At 32.5% G+C, this 14,656-nt stretch overlaps 1 protein-coding gene across 1 annotated transcript in view; it reads left to right on the top strand.

Moving 5' to 3' along the window:
• The first annotated feature begins 221 nt into the window (after positions 1–221).
• LOC117176455 (regucalcin-like) overlaps positions 222–14,656 on the top strand; it is a 39,228-nt gene continuing 24,793 nt past the window's right edge. The window contains exon 1 of the mRNA XM_033366697.1: positions 222–291. Within this exon, the coding sequence (XP_033222588.1) occupies positions 224–291 (68 nt within the window). The 5' untranslated portion in view covers positions 222–223. The remainder of the gene's footprint in view (positions 292–14,656) is intronic.

Here is a 14,656-nt window from a genome sequence, read left to right as displayed (position 1 = left end):
GGGAGCTGCTGGCTAGACCGTGTATTCTTAGATCATGGTCCCGATCGTGCTTAAGCGACCCATCGAAAGGTGGGACCCTATGCACGCAAATTTAACTCAAAATCCTGACTCGAAGAATCCTCAAACCAATTTATTGAATACGCGACCTGTTTTAAATCAGGAACCTATTCAATAGGATCTGGAGTCTGAATTTTGTATCAGAAATTTTCTCTAATGCAGCGAAATGATCGAGCGTTTTGAGGATTTAAACTCATGGCATCTTAGAAATTGTAAAAAACATTCCCAATATAGGTGAGTAAATTTAACATTCAAAACTAGAGGAATAGAAGGCAGAAAAAATGTACAAACTATTAATTAAAAGGGGTCACTAATTGCAAGCCCTGTAAAATCAAGAAATTTAAAGGGGTGAGGAGAATGATTCGAAATTCTGGAGGTCAAACATTGCACTAAGGTTTTGTTCATAATGGCGTTTCATTTATAAAATATTTTATAACAAAAAAAAATGGGTTTTCAGCCTTTTCTGATGAGAGGGAAAAAACTCGGAATAGCAGTTTGGCGTCAGGTGCGAGGAAATAACTTTAACCAACACATAAATTAGCAAGAATTCGCGATTCAATTTGTTTCTCGTTTCTGGGGATCCACTTCCTTTCATTTTGGATTCTAGTGAGATTTCAATAATTAAATTTACAATATAACGTCAAAAGATGTAGCCAAGTCAAAATGTTGATCGTTGATGCGATGACAGACCCTGGATCTAGAAATAATTACATCTCAACCGATCTTCTGATTAAAAACTACTTCAAAATTCAGGAAAGAGAGTGGAAAAAAGTGAATTACGATTTAATAATAATTGGGAGCCTTAGGTTGTGGGACAAGTTTCTTTCATTTTGAATGTAAATAACAAATCATTGCGTTCAAGATTTATCGTGCTCCCAGGATTCGTCCCGACTTGTATACTCGGTACCAGTTTCCTGAAAAGTACACAGTAAATTGTTTATAAATACAGATGCTCTTGGATTAATTTCTTTGAGAGGGGAAAATCGATACATTTCAATTTGAGAAGTAAAATTTATTAAGTGGGAGAAATCGATAAAAGGCATATCCTAAATCGAGGATTCAGCTCAAACCAATATTAATTGCAAAAAAGGGACGCTATTAAATTTAATGTTAAATAGATAATAATGTTACGATGTGTAGATTAGTTCTGGTTTCCCTAGCCTTAGAGATAAGATCTTTTAGTGCGACTTTCTGTATATTAGGGTACTTCGGAGCAAATTTCGTTCTTAAATTGTATCCTTTTTGCATTATAGTTTTAAACTTAGCACATTCGTGATAGAAACGCACCAATTCCTCTTTCATTGTAGTATCCCAGTTGATGCTCTGCCATGGTATTTTTATGACCATCTCTCAGCTCAACATCGCCACCGGCCCACATGCGGTGGCCCCTAGATTGGGCTCCAGGGGCGCCCCGGCAATTGTCGGGAAGCGACAAGCGCTTCAATATCTTTAATATACTCTCCAGAATTATTTTGGTTTTGTTGTTCTTCTTAGTCCCTCTCCTCCCGTTATCAGCCTATCGGGCATAAGAAACCTATTAGTAGACTCTAATTAGTTAATTAATATTATTATTATTATTATCAGTTTTAATACAAATTTATTTTTTTTAATAAGAATGCAACAATTGGGTAGCTAATTCAATTATTTTGTTTAAGATGCATCATCTTTGTTGAAAAAAAAACGTCCTTTATGACTAAAAACTGAGCTTTTTTCATAGAAACATATTCTTCATTAAAAAGTTCATATTCTGACCTTCAAAAGTCAAATGCAATCTTCTTTGGATGAAAACACAAGTATTTTATTTCAATTCTTTTTTTTTCTTTTTCACACTACAAATTTTTCTGAACAGCGAGAAATTGCATCTTTTTCAATAAAAATGCATGTATTTGTTAAATAATTTAACAGTTTTGTTAATAAGCGATTCTTTTTCGTTAGAAGTTCGTCTTCTGTGATTTAGAAATTAATTTTTCTCGTGAAAACTTACCTAGTGTTTCAAAATTAATTTTCGATCGTGAAAGGTCAACTGAAATCTTTTTTGACCGAAAGTTCGACTTTTTCCAGGATTCATATTTTTGAAACAAAAGTGTATTTGTTTCATTAGAAATTTTATATTTTTTTATGCAATTTTTTGTTCAAAAATTATTATTCTTTCTTTAAGCGTTCCGCTTTTTTCATGTTAAAAAAATTGGCCTGATTACTTGGTAAAAAACTCATTTTTTTAAATCTTATATTTTTAGTTGAAAACTCATCCTTTTGCTTGAAATTTCAACGGTTTGTTTCAAAATTGATATTTTAAAATTATAAATTCGACTAATTGGTTCAAAGATGAACTAGATTGTTAAAAATTAATTTTTATGATTAAATGCTTATATCTATGGTTTTTGTGACAAAAAAAATTTTCCATGGTAAATGAATTTTATTAAAATTTTATTAAAATTTTATTTCAACCTCAAATATTAATAGGTAAAAAAATATATTTCTCAATTCGAAATAACAATTAAAACAAACTTCTTATTAAAAAAGTAATATCTTGTAGAAACTACTATGAACGTTTTCAAACTGAGCAAACACTTGCATTGGGACATTATTTAAAAATTATTAATTGTTTCAATATAAGCAATAATTCAAGAAATGCATTAAGCATTGAAAAATGTTTCTTTCATTAAAATATTTGATTAACATATTTTCAATAAGTAAATTATATTAATTGAAACCCCACTTTGTTAATTGTTTAAATTTAACCATTTTCTACTTTTCGGAATATGAAAGCGTTTGGTTTAATGTAATTTCGGAAATGTTCATATTCAAACGGTTTCCTTTCCTGAAAAATTACTTTGCTAACATTTTATTTTATTCACGAAGTTAAATAATTTCCGGTCGTATGAAATCGTAGATGCATAAAATAACTGAAAGCTTAACATAATAACGAATTTGGTAATTGCCGATTACAGAAAATTTCGGAAAAAAATTTCTGACGGTAAATTGTAAAATTCTTAAATCTTTACGTTTGATAAATGTTTAAATAATAAGTCAAATAAATTAATCTAGCAAGCATATTATTTTTTAATTGATGTATTATTTTGCATTTTACCATTCATACAAAAAAATGCAATTTTGAAACGATTTTTCCGTATTCTCTCGATAGAAGGATTCAGATGTGCTTGTAAGAAATTTTCGTAAAGAAATACTATATTTTCGAATACAATATCATATCTTTCGAAAACGAAGTTAGCATTATTTATTACGACTTTTTGCGTTTCCGTTATTTCTAATTAGTTAAATTTATTTAATAATCCTCATTTGATAATTTATTTAATATTATAGAATAATATATGTATATATATTTTTAAATATAAAATTACATTCAGTTATATAATTTCAAACTTAGATAAATGGGTCTTAAAGCAGTAAAAATTTGTTTCCCATTTATAAAAAGTAATTATTTGAATTTTTCTATAAAATCAAGACCAGATAAAAAAAATAAAAGAGAAAAGTTTTTCCTTTTCAAAACCTGACGAAAGTCTCTTGTTGCTTTTTTCTATCTTCCGTTTCTTTTAAATTCAGAAAATCTTATTACTTTAATAAAAAAAAGAATGTTTAACAGAGCAGTTGAATCTCTGACAAAAACTTTTAAATTTCCTTTTTGAAAAATCAATAAAATAGGTAAATTCGCAACGCAATAAATGAATTTTCTACACAACTCATAAATTTTAAACAAAAAAGGTTTCATTTTCAGTTGAGAAAATTTATTTTTAACAACGATCATTCTTTCAGCAGAAATGAAATTTTTAACATTGCAGTAGTATTTTGAATTAAATAGGTGAACTTTCAATCAACAAAAAAATTTTGAATTAAATAGTTGGATTTTTAACCAAGATAATGTTTAACTAGAATGGTGAATTTTCGATGTGAAAAAGTGAACTTTTAACAAAATAGTTTATTTTCAACTATGATGATAAATTTTCAAAGGAGGATATCAATTTTCTACAATAAATTAGACTTTTTATAAAAGTCAACGAACAGATTCTTGAACAACAAAAAAACGACTTCAGATATTATAAATAACAATTTCTATAAAAAAATATATCAACCTTTCACTTGTTCGTGAAAAAAATATTTTTATTTCTGTAGCTATTATTGTAATTATCTCTTATTTTAAAATGTACTGAAAGTCCTAAAAGTTTATGATATTACAGAATTTAAAAACTCCCAACAATAGAAAATAACAGTAACAAAATAACAAAAAAATAGAACATTTTTGAATGATAGAATTTCGCGCAGAGCCCAATTTCCGCCCATTGTTACATATGATATTTTTCATTACACAGCTGAACTGTAATTTTTAACATTTAGAAAAAATTTTGGACATTATAGACATTTTTAGATGTTTTCGAATTTCTGATTATCTCAATTTTTTAAATCGGTCATTTTTAAAAATACCACTATTTGATTAAAGACTCAAATGCTGTTTTAAACATTAATTTTGTTGGCCGCTGATTAACCATCACAGTTACAAATCAATCTTTTTATTTGAAAACATAACTATTTTGGTAAATTTTTATATCGTTAATTCAGAGAATTTATCTTTTTTGTGGACCACTGGTTAAAAATTAAGTTGCTTGTATTTGCATTGTATTTGTTGTAAAAGATTTTTTTCTAATTGGAAAATTGTGTATCATTCTAAAATTAAATGCAAAAGCTTTGAACATGTTTTAAAATAATTGAAACTTGAAAAGGATTTTAAAAAAATGTGATACAAGCTATACATTTTTTATGACTCTAAAAATATGCAGAGGCTTTTGCAGAGCCAATTTTTTTTGTTTAAAAATTATGCAAAAATTTTGGGAAGAATTAGAATTGTTTAAAAAATTCTTGAAATTTTCGAAAAAATTAAAAAATAATCTAAAATATGGAAACATCGAAAAAATTGTTATAAAATAATCAGGAAGATTTGAGCAGAATCTGAGGAATAATACGAGTTATTTAAAAAAACTACAGATTTTAAGCTGGACAAAAATAACAGGCGATAGGAAAAAATCCTAAATTACCAAATACACATTATTCTTAGTTGCAATGAAAACTTTATGATATTAAATCTATTTTTTAAAAATTATTGTTAAAATTTCAAATGGAAACAATTTGAATTATATTTTGAGTTGCAGTAGTTTAATAGAGAAACTACCATGCGCATTAAAAACAATCTTCAACAAAAATTTAAAACAAATTGTTAATTTAGGTGAGAAAGGTAATTCATAACAATATATTAACAATTAGAAAAATTTTTCTTTTATTTCAAACAGGAAATTTTCAGGAATTTTACAGCCCCGAAATTTTACATTTTAGAATTTTCCAGTCATCCCGCAAAATAAATAATTAATAAATTAAATTATGAAAACTTCAAAAACAAATCCAAACTATAATTTTGAATACAACTTATTTTTTTTTTAACGCAGGTAACATTATTTCTTTCAGCCTACTTTTATATTCTTCTTGTTTCTTTTTACTTTAAATCATTCGATAAATGTAATAATAATATTTATTATAATTTTTTGCATAATCCAGAATAGTTCGAAAAAGGGCAAAAATATGTTCAAGTTGTATCCTGAATTGATGAAATTTCAGGCAAAATTAAATAGTTAGATTTTCCATTAAAAACAAATTGTCCACTAAAACGACGCATCATCAACTAAGAATATACATTTTTACCAAACAGTAGAATTTTTTATTGCCTTCGATTGTTCAAAAATTGTTATCGTAATCTTTTAGGGTTTTTATAAAGGGACGTTTTTCTTATCTTGACTTTTTTTATATCGTACTCTTTTTAGCTCAAAGTTTAATTTTTATTTTGTTTTTTAAGAAAATTTTATGGTGCTACAACTTTGATTATTTCCTTCTTATCAAAAACAGTGGTCAGATTCATTTATTCGATTTTCTGAGTACTATACAACAACACTAAATAAAATGCTTGAATTAAAAAAAATTCCTTTAAAAAGTTTTGAAAATTCTGAGAATGTACAAATATTTTATGTCTTCAAATTAATATAAAAATCTTCAATTACGAAAGACTTCAATAAAAAATTATTTAATTTAAACTCTTTGAGAATGAAACTGTCTAATTTTGGAAATAAATAGAAGGTAAACTTTGGTTTACTGTCTTACAAAGCTAAATGACTAGGTAATATGGAATGAAACAATTTCTAAACCAAAGCTTTTTTTGAATAAAATTAAGTTTGTCATTTAAACTTTAAAAACGTTTTGTTTTTCATTTAAAAATACTAGCTATGGTTTGCGGTAATAAATCGTTTGGAAGAAGTTAAAAAAATATTTAAACTTTTAATAATTTTACGAGAAAAAGATTGAAACTCATAAAAAGTCGGTTGAACCGAATGTTAAATAAAAAAAACAAGGCCTGAAAAGGTTGCCTGGTAACTATAACTTAATGTCCATAATTATTAAAATTTTGGTCAAAAAATGATCTTTTTCAGAAGAAAATAATTTTTTTTGTAGAAAATTGGTCTGTTTTGGGGAAAAATTAATATTCTTGGTAAGAGAATAATTTTGTTTTGTTAAAAAGTCATCCATTTAGATAAAATCTTATTTTTTTGTGTTATAAATTAACTATCTTTATTTTAATTCATGTATTTTATTACAATTTGGTAGAAATTGGTCTTCTTTATTAAAAGTACATTTTTTATGAAGATTAATAATTTTAATACAAAAGACATATTTGATTGAAAATTGCACCATTTTTTCAAAAATTCTTTTCGTAATAAATGTTATTCAACTTAAAGTAGAACTATTTCAGTTTGGGTTAAAAACTGATTTTCTTCACGAAAATATATTGATTCCTGTTGTATAATAATTCATAGTTTTGTTTAAAAACCTTGGTTAGTTAAACAATTCCCAGTGGGCACAAAGTTTGGCGACGTCTTTACGACATCGTTACGAGATATTTGCGACAACTTTACAACATCCTATGTCCATGTCGTGAAGGTGTCTTTACGATATCGTAAATAAGTCGTATGATCTGATGATGTCTGTACGGTATCGCAAAGACATCGAAACGACATGGACGTAGGATGTCATTAAGATGTGGTAAAGATGTCGCAACGATGTCGTAAAGACTTCGGTATCTTTGTGCCCACTGGGAATTTGTTTGACAATTCGTTTGGTCATAGTTGAAAATTAATTTTCCTAGAGTTTCTGCCAATCAATATTACGATCCAACCATGGATTCGTTACACCGAAAAAAGAGTCACTGATAAAACGTGGTAAATAAACACATTGTAGGTAATTTTGACATTGCGTTATTGTAGTAGGAGAATCCTCAAAAACATTCTTTTTAAATTTGTTTGCCTCACTCCAAAATTTTTGTGATTTTTTCACTTCTGCATGTTGATTGACATTCTCACTATTAGACAATTTGGCTTTCGTTTTTCAGAAGCTTCCATACAGTTTTTTTTTGCCTTTTTTATGCTGCCTTACTTTTATCATAAAAGTTCGCGAGTTAAAAATTTTTTAAAAAGAGCTTGTACTTCTTTTTTTGCGGGTCAACAATCTTCCTCATAACAAGGTTTTGAAATAAATCTGACAGTATTTTTAAACTCAAATGGTATTTTTCCAAAATGATAAATTTTTTCTTTGAATGAATGCGCAGTCTTGGTTCCAATGTATTAAAGAATATTTATTTATTTTTTCGTTTTTGCAGATATCGTTGTTCTCTACAGTACTTCTTACAGTTAGCTTGATTAGCAAATGGTCTTACAGCGATGTCCAAGTTAGAACTAATAAATCTATCATTTATTCCAGGCCTGTTATCACCATTCAGGATAAATTACACCATTGACATTTAAATCCAGAGATTTCCTGGATAAAAAAGTCTTGTATTTTAAAATATTTTGATTGGCAGACCATTTTCCGATCCTACTCTAGCATTTAAATCTCCTCTCATAAAAAAATTGCATTTTTATAGATTACTTATAATTTAAATATATGGGTCTGTAACATATCTATGTAAACGTCTGTTTCTAAATCAGGGTTTAAATCATTTATTCCTAATATTGTGTTTTGCCTATATATTTCAGTCTTCAAAAATATCCACTACTCAGTTTGAATAAGAATTTCAGATTTTACTTTACCTCTTTTCCATAAAACAGCTAGACCTGCACTCGCTCCTCCCTCACTCTTTTCTTTCATTGCTTCGATGCAGACAAAGTTGTAGTCTCTTCATCGTGGAAGTAGTTTCTCAGGTTGATAGGTCAGTCGATTTTCCGATAGGCAAATGATATCTGCATCCAATTCTGATAAATCCAATGATCCCTGCAGATAAAAGTTTTTGTAGCCGTGTACATTCCAAAAGATTGTAGACTTTGAAGAATTTAAAGACTTTGGAGAAACTTCGAGAATGTGGGTAAAGTAAAAAAGGGCTAAAGATAACGACTGGAGGAACAAGAAGAGAAGATGGGTATGTGAAGGTGGCATTCTAAAATTTTTTAAGATTAAAAAATCAGGAGAAGGGTTCTTGGAGGGAATAGACAAAATAGGACGTAATAATGATGAGCGAATCAGACCAATCTGCGTAGCCTATAAGTTTTTTCGGGTCGTATGCCGTTTATTAGAAGTATCTGTCTCAACAACACATTCAATCGTTGACATCAAATTTCCGTTGTTCCAATACAGCCAGGATCCATCAATATTCACTTTTCTATAGCCAATTCTGACACTTTTGCCTTTTGAACGTTTGAATCTATCTCTCGTGGCTTCTTTGGCATTTCTCTCTCTGTTTGCGTATGATCGTCTTCGATGGATAATTGCCTATTCTGTAATTGATGAGATTTCCGTTTCACTCTGTTTATCTTTATGTCAAATTTAATTTGACTCACAAAATGTCATCACTCCTTCCGATCTCTCTCATTTTTTCATCTGAATTAGTGATACCAAATTCGCTATTTATGAAGGTGTCAAGCTGTTTCGTCACTTTAATATCGGTCACTTTAAATCCTTTGATAACTGAATTACATTTTTTCGTTCCTTTTCGAGACGATCTTGGGTATTTAAGGCGTGTTTCTTTTACATTTTTGAAATTAGGGGAATGTCAATATCCATTGGCCTATTTTTACCCAGTTTTCCCACTAGAAACGCGATTCTATTTACTAGGCAGTCTGATAAGTACCTGAAAATTCTAAGAGATGGCATTTGTATTCACTAATGTGAACCATTTTCGTCGAGCTTGATCCTTCAAATGACGCCTGTCAAAACTTCAGCCATTTATGTTTACGCATTTACAAGTTACAGCACTGAGAAGCGACTAACCTCCGAGTTTTTTTTAATATGGAAAAATCTGAGTTTCGAGTTTTGATCAAACACTACTATCTTCGCAAGAAACCGATATCCGAGACCAAGAACAAGCTGGATAAGTATTACCCAGACTCTGTACCGTCGATTGGAACCATTCATAAGTGGTTTACCGAGTTTCGTTGTGGCCGTACGAGCACAGTTGATGCTGAACGATCTGGGCGCCCAAAAAAGGTCACTACACCAGAAAATGTCGAAAAAATCCATGCTATGATGTTGAATGATCCCAAAGTGAAATTGCGAGAGGTAGCTAATGCTGTAGGCATATCATTGGAACGTGTGGGCAATATCGTGCATTCAGTTTTGGACATGAAGAAGCTCTGCGCGCGATGGGTGCCGCGTTTGCTCACAGTGGACCAAAAACGAATTTGTGTGACAACTTCCCAGCAGAATTTGGCATTATTTTCGCGTAACCCGACCGAGTTTTTGCGCCGATTCATAACCATGGATGAAACCTGGATCCACTACTACACTCCTGAGTCAACGCAACAGGCAAAACAGTGGGTTCCACCGGGCCAAAGTGCTCTGAAGCGTCGAAAAAAGCAACAATGGTTCGGAAAGGTTATGGCCTCCGTATTTTGGGATGCACATGGCATAATATTCGTGGACTATCTTGAAAAAGGTAAAACCATAACCGAAGTATACTATTCATCATTATTGGACCGATTGAAAATCAAAATCGCCGAAAAACGACCGCATTTGAAGAAGAAAAAACCGCTTTATCATCACGACAATGCGCCTGTTCATTCATGCTTAGTTGCACAAGCAAAATTGCATGAAATTGGCTTCGAATTGGTTCCTCAGCCACCGTATTCGCCAGACCTGGCCTCCAGCGACTACTACTTGTTTCCTAACCTGAAGAGATGGCTCACCTGTAAGCGTTTTTACTCAAATGAGGAGCTTATAGCTGAAACTAAAGCGTATTTTGGAGACCTTCCGATCGAGTACTTTTCGGACGGTATCAAAAAGTTAGTAAATCCTTGGACTCGCTGTATCGACCTAACCGGAGAGTATATTGAAAAATAAAACCGACTTTGGCCAAAAAAACGTCCCGTGTTTCATTTTTCAGGGACTTGTCAGACTGCCTAGTATAAGACACAAAGACGAATGTAGCAGATGCTCTGCAATTCGTATACTACGTTATTTCCCATCAGAATACCACGGAGTAATTTCAATAGCTTTTTCCCCAGCTATACAAATTTAAAAAAATGTTATAACTTCTGCTGAAGGCGACTTAAAGTGCACCGATAGTCGTTTAAGGAGTATGCTATTACTGAAAAAAGATGCGCTTATAGTAGCCTTCCAACTATGTTAATGACAGGTATTGCATTTTTTAACGCTGCAAAAACAGCTATAGCAATTATTCCGTGACCTTCATACGGAAAATTTAACGCAGAATCCGAATTGCAATACATTAAAGATTCATCTTACTGTTTTTTGCGTTTTTGTTGCATGTGATGGTAGGGATATTACGCAGATTTTCAACGGAGGGGAAAAATCAGCAGAGGAAAAAAGGAATAGAGAAGAAGGGACTTGGAGGGAGGTAAAAACTCTTAAAAAACGATGAAAAGAAAAACGCTGGAAATAGAGAAGGGTGAGGGGAACTTGCTGAGGGAGATGCAAGCATTATTCACAGACTTCAGCAAGAAGACATGTGTGATACTTGAAGAAATAAAGCGACAAGGGGGGGGGGGGGTTTAAAGGAGGAGGCACAAAAAAGAAAGAAATGGGATGAGTGGTAACGATTATTATAGAAAGACGAACATGAGAAAGTCTGGGAAAAATTAAAAGCATAAAAAATCAGTATAGAGAATCTGATGAAAATAGGAAAAGGGAGATGAATACAATATAAAAGAAGGAGGAAGAGAGTAACCTAGAAATGAGCATTGAGCGAGAAAGGAAGGAGTCGAAAGTGAGCCAGGACACAGCTGAAAATAGAGTAGGCTTGCGTGTAGGAAATGGGAGACTGGGACACAGTTCGAAAAACAAATGAAAGAAGAGCAAAAATCAAAGAGGAAAAAGAATGTAATGATTATATGGCTGAAAGAGAATAGGAAAAAGAGACAGGAACAGTTTTATAATCAGATGAGAGGAAGAGGAGTATAAATTAGTGTAGAGAGAGGTAAAGAGAGCAGGAAGAATGAAGTAAAGGAGAGAAGGCACGTTTCTGGTGACATGTGGGTGCGAGAAGAAGGTTGAAGTGATGAGAAAAAAGAAGTTATTAAATGAAAAACAAACAGAATAGAAGAACATCTGATGTGGCAGGAAAGAAGAAAAAATAGTTGATGACACGGAAGGCATGGGCGGAAACAAGGAAAGGTAGCAAGGTCATAATAAGGAAAGATAGAGTTTGGGTAAACGCAGAAATGGGGATCCGACATGAAGAAATAAAAGAATTAAGAATTTAAGTAAAGTAGAAAAAGGGCTAAAGATAAGGACGGAAGGAACAGGAGGAGAAGATGGGCATGTGAAGGTAACATTCTGAAATTTTTTAAGATTCAAAAATCAGGAGAAGGATTTCTGAAGGAAATAGACAAAATGAGACGTAATAATGATGAGTGAAACATAATCAGATGAGAAAGACGGAAAGGGGATGAAAAACGTGTTTCTGAAAGGCTATATGTGAAAGAGGCATTCAGAAAGAAAGGAACACGTTAAAGGGAAAGGAATACGCGGAATGGTCTCAGTGGTGAGAAAAGAATTGACAGCAAAAGGGAGAAAAGGGAGGTATAGGAACAAAAAAGGTAGAGCAATGGTAAAAATGTTTATAGTTGAAAAAGTCAAAATGGAGTAAAAAGTTTTAAACAAAGGAAGGCAGACAGGGAGGGGAAAAAGTTATTAGACAGAATAGAAAAAACAGGAGGGTATATATGTAATGCTAATATGAAAGAAGATGGTCATAGGAAGATCGCGTTTGTAGGGAAGGAAGAGACTGTAATAGACTACATCCTTGTGGAAGAAATAATGAGGAATATGATAGGATGTATAAAAGTGGGTAATGAGATAGGGTCCAAGCAGTTGCCGGTAAAAGCTATACAGAAAGGTGGTAATAATGAGCGCAGCAGCTAGAGAAAGGGCAGAATGGGAGAAAGCGACGAAAAAATTTAAGTCTGTCCAGAAAATAAATTGTAAGCGTTTAAAGAAAAAATGGAAAAGGAAAAGATAAGATATGAAGAAGAGGACGGAGTTGGGTCATTGATTGAAAGATAGAAAGGTTCGATTTAGAAGGTAAGGGCAGAGATAGGTAGAAGAAGAAAAATAGAAGGGAGAAGAGAGGCTGCTGGGAAGATGAATGCAAGGAGAGTAAAGAGTAAATGAGAGAGTGTGTAAGAAAATGGATGATAGATGAAATGGAGTAGGGGCAGTACAACAGGAGAAAAAGAGAGCATGAGAGGATGCTAGAAAGGAAAAAGCAAAACGGAAAGGAAAAATAAAAGGAAGAAGTAGAAAAAGCGATCAAAGAAGGTAGGGTTTGGGATCTGATAAATGTGGATAGAAGAAGAAAGGAAGGGCGATAATGCAGAAATATAATTAGGGTGACGGACAATATATTTCAATGGTCTGTTAGAGGGGGAACCAAATAGGATCAAAGGAGAAAATGAAAAGTTATTACAAGGAGAAATATAGGAAAAAAATGTAATAACAAGAAAAGAAGTAGATGAGGCTCTAAATAGATTAAAAGGAAACAAGGCTACAGGGGAATATAGCATAGAGAACGAAGCTTTGAAATATGGAGCATAAGGGATCAGGGAATTGTTGTAGCAGACCTGCAACAAGGTCTGGATTGGAGAAGCGTGGCCAGAATAGAGGATGACAGGGCTGGTGGTACCACTTGTCAAGAAAGGGGAGGGCAAGAAGGTAGAGGAGTACAGAGGGACAGCTCTCATGCCAGTTGGCTACAAAATATATGGAAAAACTTAATAAAAATGATAGTCAGATAGAAGAAAGAGAAAGCATACCATGCAATCAGGCGGGTTTTAGAAAAGGCATGGGAACGATATACAACATTTACGCACTGAACTACTTGAGTAACAGAAAACCTAGGGGAAAGAAAGGAAGGAACGTTTTTGCTGATTTTAAAGAAACTCCTTACTGAAACCAGGATTAGGGCGAAGATAGGAAAGAAAAAAGGTGAGGTATTCTAGACGGGAAGAGGTCAAAGGCAAGAGTGCTCTTTGAGACCACTACTTTGTGATTCTGTGAGCAGACGACGAGAAGAGGATGGACATAATGATGAGAATCTTCGAAGAGTATATGGAAGCAAAGGATATAACAGCGAACGTAGAGGAGACCAAGGTGCTATGTTTCAGATGTAGAAAAACTATAATGGATAACGTTCATAAGATGAACGGACAAACAGTGGAATGGGTGAAGGAGTTCTGTTACCTAGGTTTTTGGTTTAAGGCAGAAAAGGAAGACGAGGTGCAGGTGAGGAAAATAATAGATTGTGCGACTAAAGTCATGGGCCAGGTATGGGGTATAGGAAAGAGAAGGTTTATTGATGATGGGAGAATGAGTGTTTGCTTGTTTGCTGCATTGGTTTGGGCGGTGTTTTGTTATGAAGTGGGGGTCTGGGTATGAAAGGAACATAGGAAAGTTGAGAACATGCATGAACGATTTCTAAGTTGGGCAATGGCAGTTAGCTAGAATTGCCCAGGATACAGGGAAGAATTATGGGAAAGGGGAATGTTGAGAAGTTGAAAAAATAATAATAATATATAATAGCGGAACCAGGATATTTGCAACAAATAAAAAAGAAAGAAAAATGGAGTAGAATGGTACGGTTAAGAAAAGGAGAAGGAGAGATAGATCTTGTTGATATTGGATGGGTGAAGAGGAAAATCTCTCTTCAGTATGTGGACACAAAATGAATTCATGCGCGCATGCATTAGAGAGTTGTACAGGAAAGGAAGATGGGCGCTTAAGCGTAGATGAGTGTGTAAGATGGATTTTATATAATAGTGGAAAGGGAGTAATGTGGACGAAGAAATTGGAAGAAGTGAGGGAAAGCAAGGGAATAGGGCAGAGTAAAACAGGTCATCCTGAAAAATGTGAGTAAAAAGCAAAAGTTAATTTTAAAATCGTGGAAAATGTATTTTTATGGTAGGAGGAAACGAAACCCTGGATGGTCGCTCATTACTAGAATTAATAATATTATTTTTTGAATGTTAGTTTGTCAGTGAAAGTTGTAATATTAAAGTTTTCACATTTTGATCGGAGAAGGCATTACATTTGTGTCAAGTTT

Source organism: Belonocnema kinseyi, chromosome 7 (assembly GCF_010883055.1).
Source record: "Belonocnema kinseyi isolate 2016_QV_RU_SX_M_011 chromosome 7, B_treatae_v1, whole genome shotgun sequence".
Lineage (NCBI taxonomy): Eukaryota > Metazoa > Arthropoda > Insecta > Hymenoptera > Cynipidae > Belonocnema > Belonocnema kinseyi.
Note: the sequence above shows the minus strand (reverse complement) of the source record. Positions and strands in the feature narration are given on the sequence as shown.